Below are 21,404 nucleotides of genomic sequence, written 5' to 3'. Positions count from 1 at the left end.
TACAATAATTTGTATTTAACCGAGTATCAATGAAGGGTAATGCCATTGTTATGATCGACATGTGTCACAGTACCTGACTGTTGCTCCATGGCTTGTCATCAGGATCAGGAGTAAATTTGAATTCGTCCTAGAAGAGTGTCATCACCTTGAAAAATAAGAACATAGGAAATAAGTCATGGGGTTGCCATAACAAAGGGGAAATGGGTAGCACATCAAATATTCAGATTTGAAATTCATTACATTTAGGCCTCCACAGTTGAAGATGTTGGCATGTGGAGTCTTGTGGCTGGTAATGTGTGTAAAACTTCGGTGAGAACATTTTTGTGCTTCCTAGCCTCACTAGTTCCCACCAACTCTGCAGCTGTATCAAGAGCGTAAATGGGTTTCCGTTAAGAATAAAGCTCAAGTCACTCAAGTGGCCTGGCATTTTGTCGCTAAATCGCCAAGGTCTTGGCTGAGAGATTGCACTTGTCGCCAGAAACATAATATACAACAAAAGACGCATTAAATGTAAATTACGTTCCAAATGGAAAAAGGTGTCTGCCTTTTTAAACACAGTTGTAAATGCATCTTTCGGCCTCACTACACTTCATACGGCTGGAACATAGTGGGTCGATTATGGTGATGTAAATCGATAAACAAATGCATTGGAATTCAGCAAGGACTCCTGTTGATAATGGTTATTCACATCTAAGGTATCCGAGCTCCCCATCATTTACCAAAAGTCGACACTAGTACTAGTCACCCTTCTTGGGAAACCCATTTCCTCCATTTGTAATCTCTGAGATCTTTGAGTCATAGCCCAGAGACGAAAACACATATCCTAAACTGGAGTGAGACGAACGTTTCACAGTAAAAATGCCTTCTGGTTATGATATTTTGGCTACTGCCATAACAGTAACGATGAGACAGCTAATCTCCGTCTTCACGCGTCTAGGCTCAATTTTTCTCGAAAGGAAAACGTGTTATTTAAAATAAGGTCAAACTCAAAATATTTGTGAAAAAGAGTTTGTATTGGCAGTGAATAAATACCATAAAATCCAATATGCTTAGCTTGTTTCGAAAACAACGTTAGTAAACCTAAATATAAACGTACGTAGTTTTTCCAAGTTACCATGGTCCGGTTCTGATGGATATTTAAAAGCACTATTTAATTGAAAACGCCGTTGTAGTTCCTGACAAAACAATAGAAGTATGTGATTTAGAAGGGGTGGTCAACAGTGAAGCGTGTTTGAAGACGGCACGTTTGGCACGTCGTTCTCCGAGATTAGCAGAAGCTAAGACACCCCGCCACATATAAGGGCGCCGAATCCCGTTTAAAAACTATATTATTACCAGGTTGAAGTTACTAGCCGGGAGGGAAAAGGGGCGCCACTTTTGAGGAAGCTGCTCTCCGGAACGTTGTGAAGCACCAGTGTGCACTGACGTAACGCGGCGGCGGGGCTGGATCTGCTCTCCTCACTGCGTTCACAGACGGATATGATAAACCAGCGCTGATACACCGAAGCACCAGTCAGCTCTGGCCATGGCGGAAGAGGACGACGGGAGGATTCGGATTTTACAGAGCCTGCGTGGGAAAATATGTAAGTTTTCAAGCGTTAGCTTGACGCATGGCGAGTGGAAGAGGGCGCGGCGGGCTACCAAGTGTCTCTGGCGCGGAGGCAGCCAGTTCATCTGGTCGGTCTGCTGGATCAGTTAGCGTAGCGTGCTAGCACTGGATAATAGCCGGGTTCATTCAAGAATCAGTGCTCAGGCTCGGTCTGGTCCGTGGTTTCACTTCAATGAAGGTGAACCAGTAAACGCCGTTTGTCCATTTGTGATACGGGCAGTTGCCACTGAAGCTGCGCGTGTGGTAAAGCTGGCTAGCTTGACCCACCTTGTCCCACTCTGTGCTCCCAACTGGACCGCGAGCATCTGTTGATAGTCCGGTGTCATTAAAGCATTATCGAATGCAGGTGCGAGCCACCCGCTTCGTTAAATATTAAACTGTACATTCGTCAATCATTATATCGAAGCGTCTTGATGAGAACAGTGGAAGTTCTTCAGCTGCATGATCATGGAGCCATACAGCAAGACCCACGATATTGTTTAGAATTATTCACTCAAGGTCGTGATACAACCCTTGTGTCGTGGACTACAACTCACTTTTCATCAGTTTTGTCGTTTGTTTGCACGGATACTTATAGGACAAGGTTCACTGCAAATCCTGAATGGAACTCTTCATTTAAATGGTGATGGCCGTGATTTTCTCAATGCGAACGTTGGACTTATAATAGGAAGACAAATGTTAGTTTCATTAATGAGAACAGTAAGCAGAACCAAACTGAATAGAGGAACTGCGATGGCATGTAACACTGCACTCTTTCGAAATTCAATCTTCCCTGTTTGTGCGTTGTTTCCCTTTAACTTATAGTGGAATTGATGTTTTGGATTTAATCGATTCATTGATTTATTTTCCGAAAAGAAAATGTTCGCTGCCAAATTACAAGTGGCTGAAGTGAGCAAAAGTTCAAGGCCAGCGTAGTAAACAAACTTAATGCTTTCCCTTCCTCTATTGTGTCCCGAACCAAAGCAGTTAACTTGTCTGGTTCTCTCAAGATTTCTCACCTGTGGAGGTGGTTGCTCTTTGTTGGAAAACATCAGGATTAAGGTGTCATTTTATAATTCTATTCCTAAATCTATGAGTAATGAAGCATGCTATTGTGAAACTCAGTAGCAATTTCAAATTTCATGGAAGTAAAAATGTTACTATAATATAATGTAACCGATCAATAATAAAAATCCACAATATAAGTCAGTTCACCTGCAAGACTGTATATTATGTCTATGTGTTGTGTGGGGGCTTTTTCAGTTCTGTTGTTGTGTGAATGGTGGGTGCTCTTCAAAGCTCATGACACATAGGCTGCTTTTACTCCGCTCCTAACTTTAGCCAAAGCGCTTTAAATACAAATCTCACTGGTGGCTTTTAGTAATTAGGTCCTTACCAGTTTTTAAGCTGCCTATTGAAAGCTAAAGGACCAGTGTGAGATCCGCCAAGTCTTTCTTATCCAAATGTCCAAGTCAAAGTCTTTTAGCTAAGTTCATTAATTTAGGTTTTTATTGAATGTATTTGACCCTTATTTGTGTTTGAGCATGTATTATTCATGAATGTGTGGGGGGAAAAAATACTCTGTGGGGCTCCTTGTGTGTCAGTCCGGTTAATGGGTTAAGGTTTGAAAGTTGAAAAGGGAAAGGGAAAATTTTTGTTTTGTTTCTTTTAGAATTTCAATGTTTTTGCCATGCTGCTTTTTTATTTATGCCATTAAAAGTATTACCTTTTAATAAAGCCAAAGCAGTTGTGCACATTTTCAAGAATCGATGCAGAATCGATATCAGATATGAAAAAGTGGTATCGAACCATTCCCATTTTATATATGAATGTACTCATTCGTTTATCTTGTTTTGATTTTGTCATTTATTTATTTTATTTTATTTTTTTACATGATGATACAAACCAAACACTAGGAATTATTTTTGTCATATGTTTGTTTTCTTTCAGTTGAGGTTAAATGTGGTTCCACTTTGTTTTTGCAGGTGAAGCTAAAAACCTGGGCCCTGTCTCGGGACCAAATCGTCAGAGGGATCTTTGCACGTTCTGCACCATCAGTTTGGATCAGGAAGAGGTTTTCCGCACCAAGGTGTTCGATAAAAGTCTCAGGTATGAACGATGGTGGACACTTAACAAAGACAGGCACCCAATCACAACTTCTGTGTCGTATTCCTGTAGAAGGACGATGAATTTCCATCTGCTTGATTGACACTTTTAAGCTTTCCTCTGTTGGTAAATAAGTGTTTTAGAAATGAACAATTAGTGTATTATTATTTGTGTATATTTAGCAATTTGTTCAATTAAATATAGCGTACATCTCCCCCTTCCCTGAAAATCGACACACAGGTCTTTTCAAACAAACCCTTTTCTCACTTGATTTCAGTGCCACTCAACATGAATTTACAGTTTCTGAGGAAGTGTTTCCTCCCACACGCTCTCAGCTGCCGACTACCTCTGTTTAGCATATCATGCTTGCACCATTTATTATTTTGCTGGTGCTGTATTCATGCCTATTTTACCCGCTTCTCATTCTTTGGGTTCAAATCTATACAAATGGACTATTTGTTTCCACTGTAATGCCTGCAATTTTGGTTAATAGAGGCAGTGTTATGGCTTTTTCAAGGCCTGGACCATAATAGACTTTGGTGATGGTTTGGATAAGTATTTTAAAGGTATAGGTGTTTGCAGGTTTACATTTTTGAGATCTCAATCTTGGTCCAGTTTCGTTGTTCAAATCCTTCAGTACGGTGAACTGAATGAATGAGGACCTTCTGCGATTACATAACACCACTGATAAGCAGTCGGATGTGTGGGTGTAACTTTAGTTTGTCAATCTTTATTGTAGAGGAAATATTTTATAATCCTGATGAATGGGAAAAAATATGAGAAACGGCTGTATGGACGTTTTTACTTAGCCTCACTAAAAAACAAAGCTCCATCTTTGCATGTGCATGTCTCTTGTTAATATATCTTCCTTTTCTATCCATTAGTGATCTGTGAAATTGGATGATCTTGTGTGGTTAGAAGGGGAACACCAAGAAAACCCTGTTACATGACCTGTGTCACACATTTAGCCTTCTGTTAAAGCATGCATAACAATGTGTGTAAATACTGTTTCTCTGTTTCTGTGTCGACTACACTACACAAATGCAGTCTGATTTATTACTCAGCATAGTTGGAAGTATTTATTCACCCTTCAGGATGTCTGGGTTCAAGTACTGTAGCAATCTCTCTGTCCCACAAATCTGATCTGTTTCCTATCTATCTATCTGTCTGTCTATCTATCTGTCTGTCTAAACATTGTTGAATTTTCACTGCATTAAATATTGTCTTTGTTGTTATTGGCTGCTATGACATGTTGAATTTCCCACTTTAGGACTAATAAAGGCAAGGTAACTGGCAGGATGCTGGTAGTATTTCATTCAATTGAGCATTAAGTATGTCCACCACTTGTTGGGTTCTAGATGGCGGCATGTCAAAATCGTAACCTCTTTCACACATCTGCCTGTGACACAAACAGCTTAAACATCAGAAACAATGGCATCACAGTCGCACAAATCTTCTGAGGTGAAACGACCTCCCAAAACCTAGCATCTGTTTGAGGCACCTGAAGCTTGTGGTAGACCTGCCATTCAATTAGGCTGATGACTCCTCAGCAGCCCAGTGTTTGGGAGGAATTCATCTTCATTTCAACCTCTAGATGTCCATGTCTTCTCCAGACATACTGCATGGACGCTCCTGTCATAGCTAATGGCTCAAATTCAACCATTCACTTTAATACAGTCCCAACAAGCCAATATTATACATGCACCAATCCATTCAATTATCACAGATTTACTATAGAAAATAAGCTAATACAATTCCACCTAAGAAAATCAGGCGTATCAGAGGGGTTATTGGTACATTTTTTTAAGAAGACTGCCGTTTTGATTTGCAGCCCATTCTATGGAGAGGACTTCTACTTTGAGATCCCCCGCCCATTTCAGTGTTTATCCTTCTACGTTTACGCCAAAATCGTTTTTCAAAGGGAGTTGACAGTTGGTAAGTACAAACCGCCTTCCCACGTTTCTTTCTTAGATGTTTCTAGGATTATTCTGTTTCATGTTGCTTTATTTGTCTTTCAGGGAAGGTGTCTATCAGGAAGGACGACCTGTGTAAATATAGTGGCAGAGAGCACTGGTTCAGCCTGCAGCCTGTGGATCCAAACTCAGAGGTCCAGGTACTGGGGTTTTCGGATGCCTTTTTAACATCCAGGCAAATTCTGTTTGATCTGCTTTTGCTTCGACTGCCATGTTGTCATTGTTCCACATCAAACCACAGTGATGCTGAAGCACACTCGTGAGTGAGTCCTCTTTGTTTCATTTTCTTTTGTCGTTATCAAAGCAGCAGGCTTTTCAGATTTCTGTTGTTTTTCATCAGCTTTGAAACTTTTCTAAGATAGTACCACTCAAATAATTTCTTATTTCAGACACATAATAAGAAAACATATCCCATTTTTATTAAACGAAAACCAGAATGATGATGAAAGCTTTGTTCAGTTAGCTAGCATGAAGGTAATAATTTGATTCCAGCATTTTATTATCAATGTATCAAACAAAGAAACACGGTTTACCCCTTCTCCAACGCAAAATTTTGCGAAATGAATCACCAATTGTCTGCGGACGCCAGAAACTGACTCAATATTTATTTTGACTTCAGTTGCATCAGTACACGTTTCTGTATTCAGAGTCCTGCATCACACTGATTCACTTACAAATGAACAATTTCACCTTGATTGGGTTGCTGTTGTGATCACTTACTGTGTTTGTTGTAGTTATTGTACTCATACGCACGACAAGTCAAATCATTTTATTGAACCTGATAACTTTATCAAAGATGTTGTCAAAATAAACTTGAAATGCATAGGTTTGTCTTAGTGGTGTTGAAGCAATGTAAAGCATTTTGTCATTCAATAACTTCTTTATTAATGTTGCATAAGTAGGATCTATTTACCATCGAAGCCAAGTGCTGAGTTGTGGAGACAGAGTGCAGGCGTGTGGGCGTTTTGTTTGGCGTCTTTCTCAGTCTAACACTCTGTCTCTCTCTCTCTCTCTCTCTCTCTCTCTCACTCTGTGACACTTCCGAAAGCAATGCAGCAATCATAACCACATCCTACCTGTTAAGATCTCCACATGTGGCGATTGCACTCTTAGTGACTTGAAGTATTAAACAGAAAGAAAACACTTTTTTTAACATACGTAGAACGTAGAAATATGTTATGTGTAACAGCAACTTTAAAATGGATGCATTTTATTAGCATATCTACAGAAATAGGTTGATTTGCTTTTTAAACACTATTTCTTTTGTTCTTTTCTTACATGTCTAACCAATCTTGTGTTCTATATAATCCATGGTATACATGTTTAATCCACGGTAAACCTGCCTTGACCATGAGTGCTAAAGTTACAAGCGACCAAAACAACCAACTGGTTTCTAGACAGGGCTGTTGCTCAACACTTGGAAGACCCGAGTTCTAGGAATCAAAACATCTATTCTTATGAATGAATATGACGACAAAAACAGGTTTCATTCCCGCATTTTTATTTGCCACATTCTTGTGTCTAACAGGGTAAGGTTCACCTGGAGATGAGATTAAATGAAGTGATCACAGAGAACGGCTCAGTATGTCAACACTTACAGGTCCGGTGAGTATTTACTCTGCCCTCATCCTTATTCAGTATGAAGTCTATTGCTTTCTCAAAGTCAATTTCGTTAAGGAGGATGATCATTTTCTGAGGGTGTTGATGTTATATTTCTGTAAGTGATTTTTTTGTATGTTTTTTTCCCCCATACCTTCCAATGCCGGGTGATTGATGTGTTTATATTTATAAGTGAGCTCTGGAGCCCAGAATAGTTGCTTCTAAGTATCAGTGTGGATCGGCCAGGTTTTATACTGCCGATCACAGGATCTGATTGCGTAGATTTAGAATTTGCCATAACAAGGTAGTTATGATGGACGCTAATCCATAATGTGGAAAAATGAACCATACAATAACCTTAATTTTGACTGAGACATTTTTTTATTTGCTTCATCTAGAGAGAGAAAAAGTAACAGTCTCTCACATTTAAGTAAATGTGAGAGTAGACTCTCAAGTGTAGTTCTGGAAGAGCTAGGTCAGTGAAATGTATCCAAGTGAGAGAGCAGTCGGACTTCCGCCAGCCGTTGACTTGCACCACTGAAGAAAACTGGCCATCTATCCCAATGAAATTTGGATATTTACTTGGCTTTCTGACTGTATGCTCGAGTAGCTGTCACTGAATCAGTGGTCTCAGAAAGTCATTATACTCTGGAAAGTACTTAAATGGAGTATTAGATTTATAGCGTTGGAGCCCTTTAATGTGTTTCCAGCACAAAGTATTTTTTTGTTGCATCTGTTGCAGGATGCAAACTTTACATCACACACAGACAAACGTTCCACACAACCAAGATGGTTGTCGTGGTTTGCTACCCTGTACAGCTTTGCAATGCACATGGTGCTTCTACAAACTGCAGGCATTTGCAATACAACCAATTGACTTGTCTTAATAACATATCTTAACAGCAAATAAAATTAGGTCCAGAAATCTGAATAAGATAAACAAATTCCACTTCTGCATCATCTATTAAATGGATAGAAATACTATACTATTAAGAATGAAGTAACTGTGAGTTAATTGAATTATTTCAAGTGTATGTGCACGAAGGTGCTTATCTCTGCGAGTAGCACTGTGCTGCTCCATTCATACACTCAGGAAGAATGTAGTGAGGAGGAAGTTCGGGTAACTGAGCCGGAAGCCTGTGATCACAAACTGCGAACAGTGTGGTTTTTACTGGCGTCATTTAGCGTGTCATCCAGATTGTTTGCCCAGAGAACCGTCACTACGCTCATTGACAGCTTGTCGCTACTGGGTGCGTCATGCGCTTGATTTTTTTTTTCAAAGATAAAATCGTAAATGGCCTCAGCTTATACGCCTGAGATGGTCATTGCTGTGTGATGGAGGAAGAATTATATGCCAAACAGACTGGAGGGAATATTGTCATAACACCCAGGAAGGTAGAACACAAACATCCTGCCATTCGCTCAGCCTGCGCTCTCCCTCTGGCCTCACTTAGCGTGGATTCATCTTCAGCCCCCAATGACTCCTGCTAAGCAGCCACATCCTGTTTAGGGTACCGACAGACTCTGTTTGTTTTTACCTGAAACACCTGCGAAAAAAACAGCGGTCCCTGTGTGACATGAGGGCAAAGCAGCACTTTAACGTCCAGCGCCGCTCAATGCTCTTCAGTGGTTCACTGCATCTTGTTTTTTAGGATTATTATGTTATATTATCTCAAGCACGCAGAAAATAATTCACATTTTTGCTAAACAGGATTTCATTGCACTTCATTGTTGGTGTAGAAGGTTTTAGTGTTGTTGTGAACAGTTCCCCATTTATTTATTTTCTGTTGTGCTTTAACATTCCCTGATTTGACCTGTGACTCTTGCAGAATAATCGAGTGCCAGGGCCTGCCATTGATAAGTGGGCAGAACTGTGACCCTTATGCCACTGTGTCACTAGTAGGACCTGCCAGGTAACTCGGATGTCGATCATGCTTCATAGCTCTGTTTGACACTGAAACACAGCTTTAAATAATGTGTCATATGAGGAGCATTATGACTATGCTGCTTGTTTTACCGGAGAAATGAGTGTTGAAACAAGTCTGGTATTTACTGTGGAACTGAAAAAATGAAAACTGTATTTTCTGAACCTCTTTAATCAGGACTTCAACTTTGTTGTTGTTGAGTGTTGACATGAACCATGTATGATGAGAATATAATCATTGAGGTTCAATTAATTACCTGTTTTTGAATTTATATTCACTAAATGACTGCTTTCGATTCCATTCAAACAACATCTCGAGAGACTGTAAATGAAAATATGTGCAAACATGAAAATAATTCCAATTTGCCAGTGAGATTGCTTTTTGTTTACTCTTAAATATTCAAGTGGTAAATATGAGGCTCTTCCCTAAGAGTTTCTTGTCTTTACCTTGGAATCTCAGACTTAATTTTATTTCTTTGTGACAATCCCAGTCAAACGTTTTAATTCTAAAATACAGTGAAAACACAAGGTGAATTGCTTTGTTGCCATTTTGAATGATGTAAACCAAAATCTGACAGGATGTCTTTTTTTAACAATCCTATGTCTGTGGATCTTCTTAACCGTGGTTTTTGGCCTATATTTTCAGGTCTGACCAAAAGAAAACAAAGGTGAAGAAGAAAACCAGCAACCCTCAGTTTGAAGAGACCTTCTTTTTCGAGGTTATTCAAACAGCGCCAGCTCTTCTTCCGCCGACGTATACGTTCAGACTGACTGTTGTGTACCTCCTCAGGTGACACGCTCCAGCAGTTATTCCAAGAAGTCCCATTTCCAAGTGGAAGAGGAGGATGTGGAAAAATTGGAGATTAAGTGAGTTGTGTATTTCCTCCTGTGTTTACTCTCTGAGGCTGACTCCACCTTTCTGACTTGCTCCCCTTTTTTAAGTCATGAGTGAGCGTGAAAAACGTTTTACTTAATTTGAGACCAATAAGTGAATCTGGATCTGGTGTGTTCTGACTACTGCTAGAGAGCCTTGGTTTCTGGTTAAGGATATGTGGGGGCTCCCATCACAGTGGACTCATAGCTCACTGGGTAAGACTAGACAGATGTAAAGGTAACCACTCATTGCATGGTTTTGAGGTTTGGCTTTGAGGTGGTGTCTTTTTTGCACGTTTTACTCCATGCGTTTCTTTGTTTACTGGTGAAAACCTCAAAGTAATGTTTGCTTTTACTGAAGTGGTTTGATGACAAACTTTTACCATGTGTGCATTTTTAAGTATTTTTGCATCTATTGTCAATGTCTGCAGAGTCGACCTGTGGAACAATGAGAACCTGGCCCAGGACGTGTTTCTAGGGGAGACCCGAGTGCCTGTCAAAGTCCTGAGAAGTGATCAAATCCACAAAGCATGGTGAGGGATGTGACACAGAGTCTGTTTGCAAGATTTTCATATGTCATGGCACAGGATTTTACCCTTTTAGTCCTACAGGTACTGTATATACAAGTAGCTTGGATCTATTTCAAATTTTTGACTGTAGATTTGTTGATTAACATTGTGCGTATAAGATCATCTGTCCCTTTCATTAACACAAGTTACACTTTCAATATCTGTTTGTTATTCTACATTAATGTGAGGTGTGACCAAGTTCAAACAGAAAAAGACAAAAACACTGTTGGATTTTTCAAATTCAAAACGTGGCAAAGGTGACTTGAATCTAAACCTTAATATTACCTTATTATTATTGTACATAACACAGTTATTCAGTGTTCCAGCTTTTTCTAAAAATGCCAGAATCCCGGCGTTTTTAGCTGTTGGGTGTAGTACTGAGCAACATGGTGGTCTCGCTCTCACTGGTAGTTACAGCATAGTGAGACTTAAAATATATGGCTGAACACTTCCCCACTAGACTTCTAGGTTATGGTGTTTTAACTATTTTTTAACTGAATCTGCATTTAAAACAACATTTTACAACAAATGTTCTCTGTTTGTCTTGCTCCCTCTCAGTGATGGGTGTGATTATTGTTATTTTTTTTTCAGTTGCACAATGGTTCAGGAGCAATTCTATGAAAATGTCTGCATAACTCTTGAGCCATGAGGCAGGGCTTATAACTGGCGAATCTGGGTAGAAATATCTGTTCAAGGTGTTCTTTCACCAAATTCACTTTGGTAACCTGTATTTAGATAATGGACCTTGACAGGTGTGTCCTTGAAAACCAGTACTCTGTGTGTAAAGATATAAAGATTTTTTGTGTGCGTGTGTTCCTGGCTATGAAATTTTCCGGAGATGTGGATGATGCTGTGTGAAAAGATGATTACATTTTATTTCCTGATTAACTAGTCATCATGGACGTTGCATGGCGACTGCCGTCTTTCAGGCGGATTTCGATTCCAATTCCTTGAAGAAAATAAAGTCAGGCATTTGTGCGCAAAGCAAAGCCCCTTATATCCGTTAAGGAAACCAGAAACTATTTGATTGAACATATTGCACTTTCATATACGACTATGCTTGAAAGTATAAGCCTCATTTCAAATGTGGGCCATGGAGGAAATACAACAGCCTTCGTATTTGCAAATCAGAATTGTGACTTTTTATTTTCTGTAAATAATATACAACATCATAATAATAGCTCTTCAGTTTTCTGTTAATTTTCACACGTTCATAGGAAGTGCTTCGTATTTTGATCAGTTGTTGTTCACCAGGTTGTCTTCAGGGTGTGTGGTGTGCCTGATAGCCACAGATTGTTATCTGTTTGTACATGTGGGCTGTGACTGAAGCGTGTGGGTGGTGTTCTGCATGGTGGTGCTACCTCCAATCACCTTTGTTTATACTGGAAATGCTCCATCCTGTGCGCATGCAACCACTGGCGCTTCATAATATCTGAGCAGGCGATCTGCTGCGTCGCAGAGTTGACTGAGTGCAAGTTTGGTTCATCTAAGCTGCAGTGAGGCTTCGCCCATAAGCTGCTGATCTGTAATTATGGCAACACGATGGCTTTTGAAGACCTGCCCTGCTCTGCACCCAGTTAGGATTTCAGTTGGCTCACCTGTTGTTTCAGCACATGACATGCTGCAGAAATGTTATCTTATAGTTCAAAAACTTCAAAGTTCAAAAGTTAACTGTGAAGAACTAGTTACAGAATAGATTCTGATTTATTTTACTTTTTCATATGGAACCGAATCACACATTTTAGCTTTCTTCTATCTACTACGATAATTATTACCAGTAACATTATTTTTCCGTTTTTTAATGAGGTCTGCCAAAATAGACTGCAAAACTTGAGTCACGTGTGACTCCCACGCAACTGCTGCGCTTTCCCGGACCTCTCTATTCGGAATAGATGCCTGATCTGAATGAAAAGTCTTCATTTTAGCTCATCTTTCTGAATGAAATGACCCGCGTCATCCTGCCATCTGCGTCACTGTCCTTGTTTACAACACGTGACATGACCAGTCACATGACACGAGTCCTTCGACGCACTGCGCAGCTGCCGCCTCGACAGTAAAAGCTTGTTAACGATCTCGCGGCAGCGGGTTGACGTTGATTTCCAATTATTACGAGGCAAATGTATTGACCAAATTCCGGTATCAACAACCGTGTTCATGTGGTAGTCTTGGATGGGCCGTGTTGCTAGGCTACGGTTGACGGGTTGCTTACAAATTTGATAGCGGAAGTAGTGCGGCGGAAGTGTGTCTTCTGCATTTCCGACTGTATTCGCAGTTTCCCAGATTCGCTTCCTGTACTTCGCATGTCTTAGTAGTTATTAGTTCACATTAAATGCTTGCTGGATAAAAGCGCACATCTGAATTGGATATAATCTTTTTGCGTTATTTAAATGGGGAAGATTAAACCTCCGGTCCGAATATATACACAGTTCCAAAGCTTGCTGTGAGCAAGAAATGTACTGTATTTATTTTAGTTCATTTACTTTGTTTGTACCTCAAGTGGTGCATCTTGTTCAAGTGGCAGTTGTAGCAATGTATTGTTATGCAAGTCATACCTTCAAAATGAATAATGTATTTATTTTATAATTTGGCAAAATAACGTGGCCGCAGAATATTTTCAATGTAAAACATGCAGCGTTTCTGTTGGGTACTGTGTACATGGTGGTACAGTGTGGCAAGTTTTTGCGTTGGTTGTGACTTCCTGTCTGTGCCGCTTTGGTGGTTTGCTGGTGTAGCATTTTGTGTAACCCCTCAGGTATCTCCTCCAACCTAAAGGGAATGGCAACAAGTCCAAATCTGATGATTTAGGATCTCTGAGATTGAAGCTGACCTACATTGAAGACACCGTACTGCCATCTGCCTGCTACACGCCACTCTGCAACCTCCTGATCAAATCCCCGGAAGTGAAGGCAAGTTCATTTGGAGAGGCTCTTCTTGAAACGCTGTTAGATGTTTGAGCAATCTTCATCAAGGGATATTGAAATCAATCAAATATTATATATTCTAAACAATATGAGCTCCTTATTCACTTCCTATTTCCCCGTGACTCCAGCCTATCTCAGCGTCAGCAGCCCACATTTTGGGGGACATCTGCAGAGAGAGATATGAGGCTGTCCTGCCCACCGTACGACTGCTTCTTCATCACAATCGCTTTGTGCCTTTCGTCTCTGCAGTGGCAGCTCTGGAACTAGAAAACACTCAGTGAGTGCTTGATATTTAACTCTGGAAAGTGGCTGCTGTTCAGTGGCTCCAATCTATAGCCTCTTGGAAGTACATATCCTGAATGTGATTCTGTTGTGTCCATGCAGGGAGGCTAACACTATATTTCGTGGAAATTCCCTGGCGACACGCTGCATCGACGATATGATGAAGATCGTGGGAAAGAATTACCTTGCTGTCACACTGAAGCCAGTTATAGATGAGGTATACGCCAGTGGAAATGTTCTCATCTGTGTCAGAGAGGTTTCCATTTTTATGCTTCAGTTTTAGGGAAGGAGAAGAGTTGATCCAATCGGGCTAATCTGGGTTCTTTTCTGTGGAGTCCTTATGTACATCTGGTGCTTGTTGTGTTAAATGTGGGCACTCCGGTTTGCTTCCGTAATTCAGATAAAGGTCTAATGATGATGTCAATTTTTCTGTAACTGTGAGTGTGATTTGGGCTGGAGACCTGTCCAGGGTGTCCTCAGTGTTGCTCTGCCCAATGTAGGGAAAGAGTGAAAGACAATGAATGAATCAAACTGCTTAGATTAATAAAAGATTTGATTTGTTTTACAAATCATTGTAGTGACACTTGCATAGAGCTTGAAGAGGAATTGCAATTACACATGATACCATGATAGAGGGTGTTAGTTTCACTCTTAATGTGCACCATGAGCTAGATGTCAACTGTGCTACTGTCGCTGCAGGAATTTTCTTGTCTCAATGATCTTCTCTTTCGTTGAACCTGCACAGATTTGTGACTCCACCAAATCCTGTGAGATTGACCCAGTCAAGTTAAAAGAAGGGGACAATGTGGAGGTCAACAAGGTAACTGTCTTCCTGTGGTGTGTCAAGCCAAAATAATTTGAATGTGATTTTTGTGTTTTTTTTACTTCCCCACTTAAGGAGAATCTTCAGGGTTATGTGCAGAAAGTCTTTTCCTCCATCACACAGTCGAGTTCCTGCTGTCCACCGCTCATGTGTGACGTCTTCAGGTCGCTGAGGCACTTGGCCTGTAAACGTTTCCCTGGTACGTCACTCAATCCCATTGAGATCTGAGCAATCCTGACAACTTGTGTTCACATAGTGTTCACATTTTTTTAAATAAATAAAGATAGCTTTACTTTACTGGCTACATTTTTTTATTTGAGTTTTTAAAAATATATTTATTTATTTTATTGACATTTTCCATATTCATATTCAGACAGTTATCATACATAATATATATATTTTAGCATTGCATCCTTTTGAAGGTCTCCATTTTGACGATTATTGCTATTATTTTTAGATTGTCTTGCTCGTCCATGTTGAAAACTATTCCTCTTTGTGAGATATTTCACAATCTCACTGATAATTTCTCAAAAGACTCAAACAGAATTTGTATGGCCGGTCTTCAGCAGTATCTGACTGTTCCTGTGTGTGCAGTGGACCCTCATGTGCAGTACTCTGCCGTGAGCAGCTTTGTGTTTCTGCGCTTCTTTGCGGTGGCTGTTTTCTCTCCACATTCCTTCCAACTGCGTCCTCATCATCCTGTAAGTTTCTTTTCCTCCTCCTCCTCCTCATATGTGCGATTCTTGTCAGTGCGACTGATTAAAAGTGGTTTGTATTGAAACAGGATCCAGAGATTTCACGCACACTCACGCTCATCTCTAAAACCATCCAGACTCTGGGCAGCTGGGGCAGTTTGTCAAAGAAGCTGGTAGGAGGAAGCTCAAGGGCGACGTGTGTAGCATCACTTGAATTGATTTTGTTCTTCTCTCTCCAGTCTAGTTTTAAAGAAACCTTCATGTTTGACTTCTTCAAATCCTTCCAAGAAGAAAAGTGTATCGAAAAAGTCAAAAAGGTATGTCAATGTTTCACACACACACTTGCTGAACGATTGTAATTTTGTTTGAACATGTTTGTGAGAGTGCTCAGTCATCTGGGTCATCACGCAGCAAAGGTTTGAATCAGGTCAACCGGACTAGTAATAGTCACTAGTCACTAGTAATAGTCTCTGACTATTACTAGTCCGGGTGACCTGATTCAAACCTTTGCTGCTTTGTTTGAACATGTGCGCAGTTTCTCGATGAGATATCTTCAAACGTCAGCAAAGGGTCGAGTGGTTTGGAGGACGCCGTGGTTCTGAAAGAAGGGTAGGTTCTTTTACCAGGGCACAGTTTAGCAAAAATATTAGTTTTTTTTTTTGAGTGATTTTCTTGATTCAGCGGCTTTACGGGCAAAAAAAATATTCTGTGGGTTCAAATTTTCAATACTGCCACAGAGCCATTTAATGAATGTCTTTAGATACGTTTGAGTACCTTGCATTTTCTTTTTTCAATGTCAATAATGTGCAGCTGATACTTGCTTCCTGTTCCATGTTGCCAACCAAAAGAAATAACGTTTCCTCAATCGCGTCTTTTTAGGGAAGTTCAGAAACGTGCCCAGGGAAGAAGACGCCTCGGGAAGAAGAACTTCAAGAAGAGGTGGCTGCGCGTGACGAACAGAGAACTGTCATACCACAAACACAAAGGTGAGAGACATGATGTTGACGGGACCAGAAGGCCAGCAGGTGGCGCCATGTCATCACTTTCTTTAGTTCAGCGCTTCAAAATTGGAGTTTTACATTATTTTATTTTTTAAGGGAAAGAGCCTCTTTGCACCATTAATGTGAAAAACATCCAGGCAGTGGAGAAACTTGATGAAAGTGCCTTTAACCGCAAGAATGTAAGTGAAAGTTACTTGGCCGTTGAGTCCCTAAGGTCGACTTCAAACTGGAATCTTGTTAACCAATCCCTCCTCCCAGATGTTTCAAGTTCTTCATGCGGAGAAGCCGCTATATGTCCAGGCAGGAAACTGCGTGGAGGCGTGCGAGTGGCTGGAGGTCCTGGGTCAAGTCAGTCGTTGCAACGAGGGACGACTGGCCACTTTCCATCCTTCGACTTACAGCGGTGGAATCTGGCAGTGCTGTAAAAGCCAAAACTACAACGCCCCTGGCTGCAACCCCTGCACCACGTCAGTCTGTCATCCTGTTATTAGCTATGTGGGCTTTTGACGTACAGAACAGTTAAAACCGTGACTCATGTGTCGGCTCTTTATCTGTTTTAATCTGCTCTTTTGTCTGTCAGTGCCGTGCTGGCCAACCTGCAGCTGGACATCGACTGTGATCGGGAGACGGAAAGAATATTCTCCCTCCTCTGTGCCAATGATGCCAAACTCCAGAACATGGAAGGTCTGTGTTGACAGAAAGTCATGGTAGAAAGTGTCAGATTGAGAGAGAACCAGCGCCTGTGCAAGGATTCATTTCAATGTCATCTATCTAATCTCATTTAGTTTAGCTATTGTGTTAGTATTTCAAATGTGTGCGCGATGAGCTCAATGGAACAGCAGGTGGCAGTAGTGCTCCGGAAATCAGTTGCACTGCCAGTAAGACAAAGAAAAAGTGATTCAACTCTCCCAGTGGGGCAAAACCGTTAGTGGGTCTGAGTAGTAGTTTGGAGCGCCACCAAAATTGGATAATCTGTGCCTTACACTCAACATTTGCTGAAAAGGCGAATTTCTCAACGTAGCTTAAGCGTGTTGAACTCTGAAGCTGAAAGATGGTCTTGAACTTGAACTGGTGTGTCTCATCAGATGCCTGTGCCAGTATGGCGGTGTACCAGGGTCCACAGCGGGAGCAGGACGAGTTCTCCAAATTCACCATTCAGGAACCCAAAGAGACGTTTCAGACGCTCAAGCAGCTCAGGAACATCATGGAGGAACTTCAGCGGCAGCACGACATCAGGAGCGACACCACCGCTCAGTACGGCAGCTTGTAAGTTCATGATCACTTTCAGTTCTTCAGTTATACCAGGATTCTCTGTATAAAAGTGCGAATGTCTGTTTCAGGGACAACCCCATTGTTGGTAAAACCTCCTGAGGACCACATCTTCATGTCACCGGGGCCAGTCAGGAGTGCTAGCGAGGCCCTCCTGAACAATATCTCCACTCCCCTACAGCAGCAAAGGAACAGAGGTCTGACAGCTTCTGAGGCTTTCTGCCGACAGTCTCATCGCTTAGTGCTGCCTCAGCACCCGCCTGGTCTGGACCCTTTACTAACAGACTCTCGTCTTAGTCCGTGTCCACAGACGTGTGGGGAAAAAAAGCATCAGTAGACGGTGTGTGAATAGGCTGCTATTTTTTTATTCACTCAGTTTTGTATCAGCCGATGCTGCTTCATAAATGTCATCTGTCCGGAGGACTCTGCTCCGATCCGTGCCCGCAGACAAATCTTTTAATACGTTGCCTTTTTTCTGATCAAGTGTATATATTTTCACAGTCGGGTGGATCAGAAACCAGTCTGCCTTACATCGACGCTGAGGGAATAATGCAGAAGCACTTTAAATATTTGGATTTCTCCAAATGGCGAATAAATAATTCGATACTTGGTATCAGCTTTTCCCCATTTTGATCAGTTCCATGATCTCCAGTACGTCTGTGTCTCACCCCTGTACAGTAACATTTATAGCTCCTTGATTTTAAAGATGTTTTTTCTCGACCAAAGGAAATTTCATAGGTTTGACTTGAAAATCATGTATTTTGAATACACATATTTTAAAAGGAGACAAATTATATCTTTGTTGTCGTTGTTGTTTTGTTTGTTTGTTGCCAGCAGAAGACTGTGGTGTTATTTCCCGTTGGTACGAGCACATCGATCCACAGTGATCGGGGGAAAGAAAAAAAAACCCATTATCAATCCGGACAATCCCAACAAAAGAATTGGACCTTCTGTCTCTTGAGAACATCCTGAAGAGTCAAAGAGATTTTAAACTTGAACTTAACCAAGACAGGGTTTACTGTGTCTTATTTTAAAGCTGTGGAAAATGTTGTCTTTGGTCCGGCGTATATTTCTTAAATTAATGTTTATTTAACAGTCTATTTTTCTAAGAATGTTTCTTTTTTTCTGATTTTGTGTTTTGCCATTCTTCAATGCTTCTTGGTAATCTTTCCACTCATGCTAACGTGGCATTGCTATGCTAAAAAGCTCACTGTCGGTTAAATTATTCACATCCCGCCTTTCAAACACAATAAAATGTCTTTTCAGTTTTTAATTTGTGTGCATTCCACATGCCGGAGCGGAGTACCGTGTCGAGTCTTTAACCAAATAGGAAAGCAAACATGCACATTATAGATAAATCTGTGAATGAAGGTGAACATTCTCCTGCTATTTATTAAAAATCAGAACGTTTGAAGTCGTTCAACCTTTGCCTTTTTTTTTTTTTATACCGTGGAAGTATTTTTAAATGTTTCCAAAAAGACAGCCTGTTGATCGATACAATGTCAGAAAATGTAAAAGCAGAAATTTTGTGTGTTAACTTTGACCCATTGGAATTTAATAAAAACAACATTGACACTTGCACATTGTGAGTCTGAGTCAGTTCCTTCGGCCGACAACAGCACTAGTTTTTCCACTCTCATCTCCCCAAACATTTATCTGCCTTAATTTCAGTGTCATTTTGTGACAAATGTGTTGCTGTTCTTATAAATTACTTTTTTTACATCATAAAATATGTAACTTGAGTGCAAGATGGCTGTGTAGGCATTTATTCTTTCATCGTCCCATTCAGTTTCTTTGACTTTTCTGAGGTTGTTGGGGCAGCAGCCAAAAGACAGAGGCCCAGCTCTTAGTGGAGAATACAGACTTGTTCCTCAGCAACCTACAGACAAAATTTTGACATTGTGATTTGGATCTGCCTGGGGGGCTTCACTGGCAGGTTTGGAATGGAGGAGGATTTCATCTCCAACCTGGGACGGACATTTCTCCTTCGATGAGAATCATGGTCTAGAACTAGTAATAACAATACTCTATAATTCTAATCATCTTTTGCTTGTCATTAACTTTAATTCAAAGTTGATGCAAAAGGATGACTCATAACTTTCACAAACACATCTGTTGCGTATCATCTTGGTACTGACTGTTTTCCCTCACTCACACCGATCATTTGTTCCTCCTCCTCTTTGTTGACCTGTGTGCTACATACATGGCTTTGACATATCAAAACACATGAATCACAGCTGCTCCTCATCAGACACCAGGGCTCTCGCTTTCATAATCCATGTGTGATATCTGTCATCAGAACATTTTTCACTTCCTCTCACACTTTTGCAAATCATCTTGGGATGATCTGTAGAACTGATATTGTTCACTGGTTTCACAGGGCTGTAGCTATGGTCATGTTTTTCCACTTCTACTAACCTGTGGTGTCTTCAGATTTTCCATCTCAGCTTCTGGAGTGGCAGTTTGTCCTCTCGCTGATGTTACTGCAGGCAGACATGTTTCTCTCCTCCCTTCACTGACTTGTAGTGAAGGGATTATGAGGATTCACAGAGTAGTATATTCATTGTCTGAGCCCACGAGCTCTAAAACCATTTCAATGAAAGCTCGGGTTATAGTTAAACTGAGAACGCCCCCTACTGAGCTCTGAATATAGGGACATGCAGGTGTTCATATTCAGGTGGATTTAAGAAGTGAGGTCGCCCAGGGCAGTGTGTCGCTCTGTTGATCCGAGTCTGTGTTCCTTTCGAGCAGTCCTCAAATAGTGTGGTGGAGCGATGCCAGGGAGAGGCGCGTGAGACCTTGGGGAATAGACCTTTTTCCGTGCTAGAATACAGAGTAATTGCACCTCCACTCATGATATATTTTAAATTTCAGGCAAATTGATGCACTTTAAGTCTTTTTTGTTACAGACCAAAGCAATGTTAATAAAGTTATTCTTTATTGGAAGTTGATATACATGCATATGGGAGGAAGGCCCAGGATGAAAGCTTGGAATACCCCCCCAAAAATGGAGGTGAATTGCCTTCCACATCTTGGTCTTACATGTTACCTTCCTTCACACTGCTTTCCTCCTCTGACTGCCTGTCAGGGGACTACCTTGAAGGGAATGGCCCTCCCAGAGAACTAACAGTTCCTGTCATGTTTTCACAGTTTCTGTCTCCAGTATCAACAAGGGGCGAATAAAAGCTGGATGAATAGGAAGATGGGAAAGAAGAGAAAGATGCTGAAGGTTTGTTGATGTTGAAACAAAAGCCTGGGCTACATATGCATCAGTGCTAATGTGACGTGACGGTTTATTCTGTTGCACTTGAGCCTCCTTGCTGAGATCCTTGGAATGTGGCAAAATTCAGATTGATGTTGCAGCGAAGAATGACAGAGAGGGGCTCAGAGATGGAAAAATATGTGCTTCGGAGGTCGGACCTGAGTTTCAAAAGCTCATCACACAGCTCACACTGCTGTGATTCTCTGAGGCAACACCAAGAAGTTACTCTTCTTTAATTCAGCGCCATGATCCAACACCGTTTGTGCAACGCATACACAATACATAAAACACACATTCAATAAAATCATAATCAGCATTCACTTAGTATTGACGTCGGGTCATCAGTGCTTTCAAAACATGATGGAAATAAACATTCAGATTAAGTTCACTGGCGCCGTTTGAAAATGAACTGCATAAAAAGTTTGGTAAAAATGCATGGAGCAGATTTCAGGGGAGGTCACGCGTAAGCATATGTTTGGTACGGCAGAAGACTGGGTGGCACGAACCGAAGAGGGTGGC

At 40.9% G+C, this 21,404-nt stretch overlaps 2 protein-coding genes across 3 annotated transcripts in view; one reads left to right on the top strand and one right to left on the bottom strand.

Moving 5' to 3' along the window:
- Nucleotides 1–1,470, bottom strand: part of trip12 (thyroid hormone receptor interactor 12) — a 35,620-nt gene extending 34,150 nt beyond the window's left edge. The window contains exons 1-2 of the mRNA XM_053873976.1: nucleotides 1,336–1,470; nucleotides 74–145 (exon numbers count right to left, since the gene is read on the bottom strand). The gene's annotated coding sequence lies outside the window, so the exon portion shown is untranslated. The remainder of the gene's footprint in view (nucleotides 1–73; nucleotides 146–1,335) is intronic.
- rasa2 (RAS p21 protein activator 2) lies at nucleotides 1,234–19,192 on the top strand. 2 transcript variants are annotated; one of them, XM_053874030.1, is made up of 24 exons: nucleotides 1,234–1,583; nucleotides 3,574–3,697; nucleotides 5,526–5,629; nucleotides 5,713–5,807; nucleotides 7,196–7,272; nucleotides 9,096–9,179; nucleotides 9,837–9,909; nucleotides 9,981–10,057; nucleotides 10,495–10,596; nucleotides 13,385–13,538; nucleotides 13,682–13,830; nucleotides 13,938–14,052; nucleotides 14,581–14,655; nucleotides 14,734–14,857; nucleotides 15,253–15,359; nucleotides 15,443–15,526; nucleotides 15,593–15,670; nucleotides 15,889–15,962; nucleotides 16,233–16,339; nucleotides 16,451–16,533; nucleotides 16,613–16,821; nucleotides 16,935–17,038; nucleotides 17,440–17,620; nucleotides 17,695–19,192. In XM_053874030.1, exons 1-24 carry the CDS (start codon nucleotides 1,526–1,528, stop codon nucleotides 17,723–17,725), a joined length of 2,469 nt encoding a protein of 822 aa, XP_053730005.1. In that variant the 5' UTR covers nucleotides 1,234–1,525; the 3' UTR covers nucleotides 17,726–19,192. The 2 variants fall into 2 exon arrangements, with proteins under 2 accessions (XP_053730005.1, XP_053730006.1); XM_053874031.1 differs by lacking the exons at nucleotides 1,234–1,583; nucleotides 3,574–3,697; nucleotides 5,526–5,629; nucleotides 5,713–5,807 and adding an exon at nucleotides 5,814–5,930.
- Nucleotides 19,193–21,404: the final 2,212 nt, after the last annotated feature.

The sequence above is a fragment of the Synchiropus splendidus genome, chromosome 8, assembly GCF_027744825.2.
Source record: "Synchiropus splendidus isolate RoL2022-P1 chromosome 8, RoL_Sspl_1.0, whole genome shotgun sequence".
Lineage (NCBI taxonomy): Eukaryota > Metazoa > Chordata > Actinopteri > Syngnathiformes > Callionymidae > Synchiropus > Synchiropus splendidus.
Note: the sequence above shows the minus strand (reverse complement) of the source record. Positions and strands in the feature narration are given on the sequence as shown.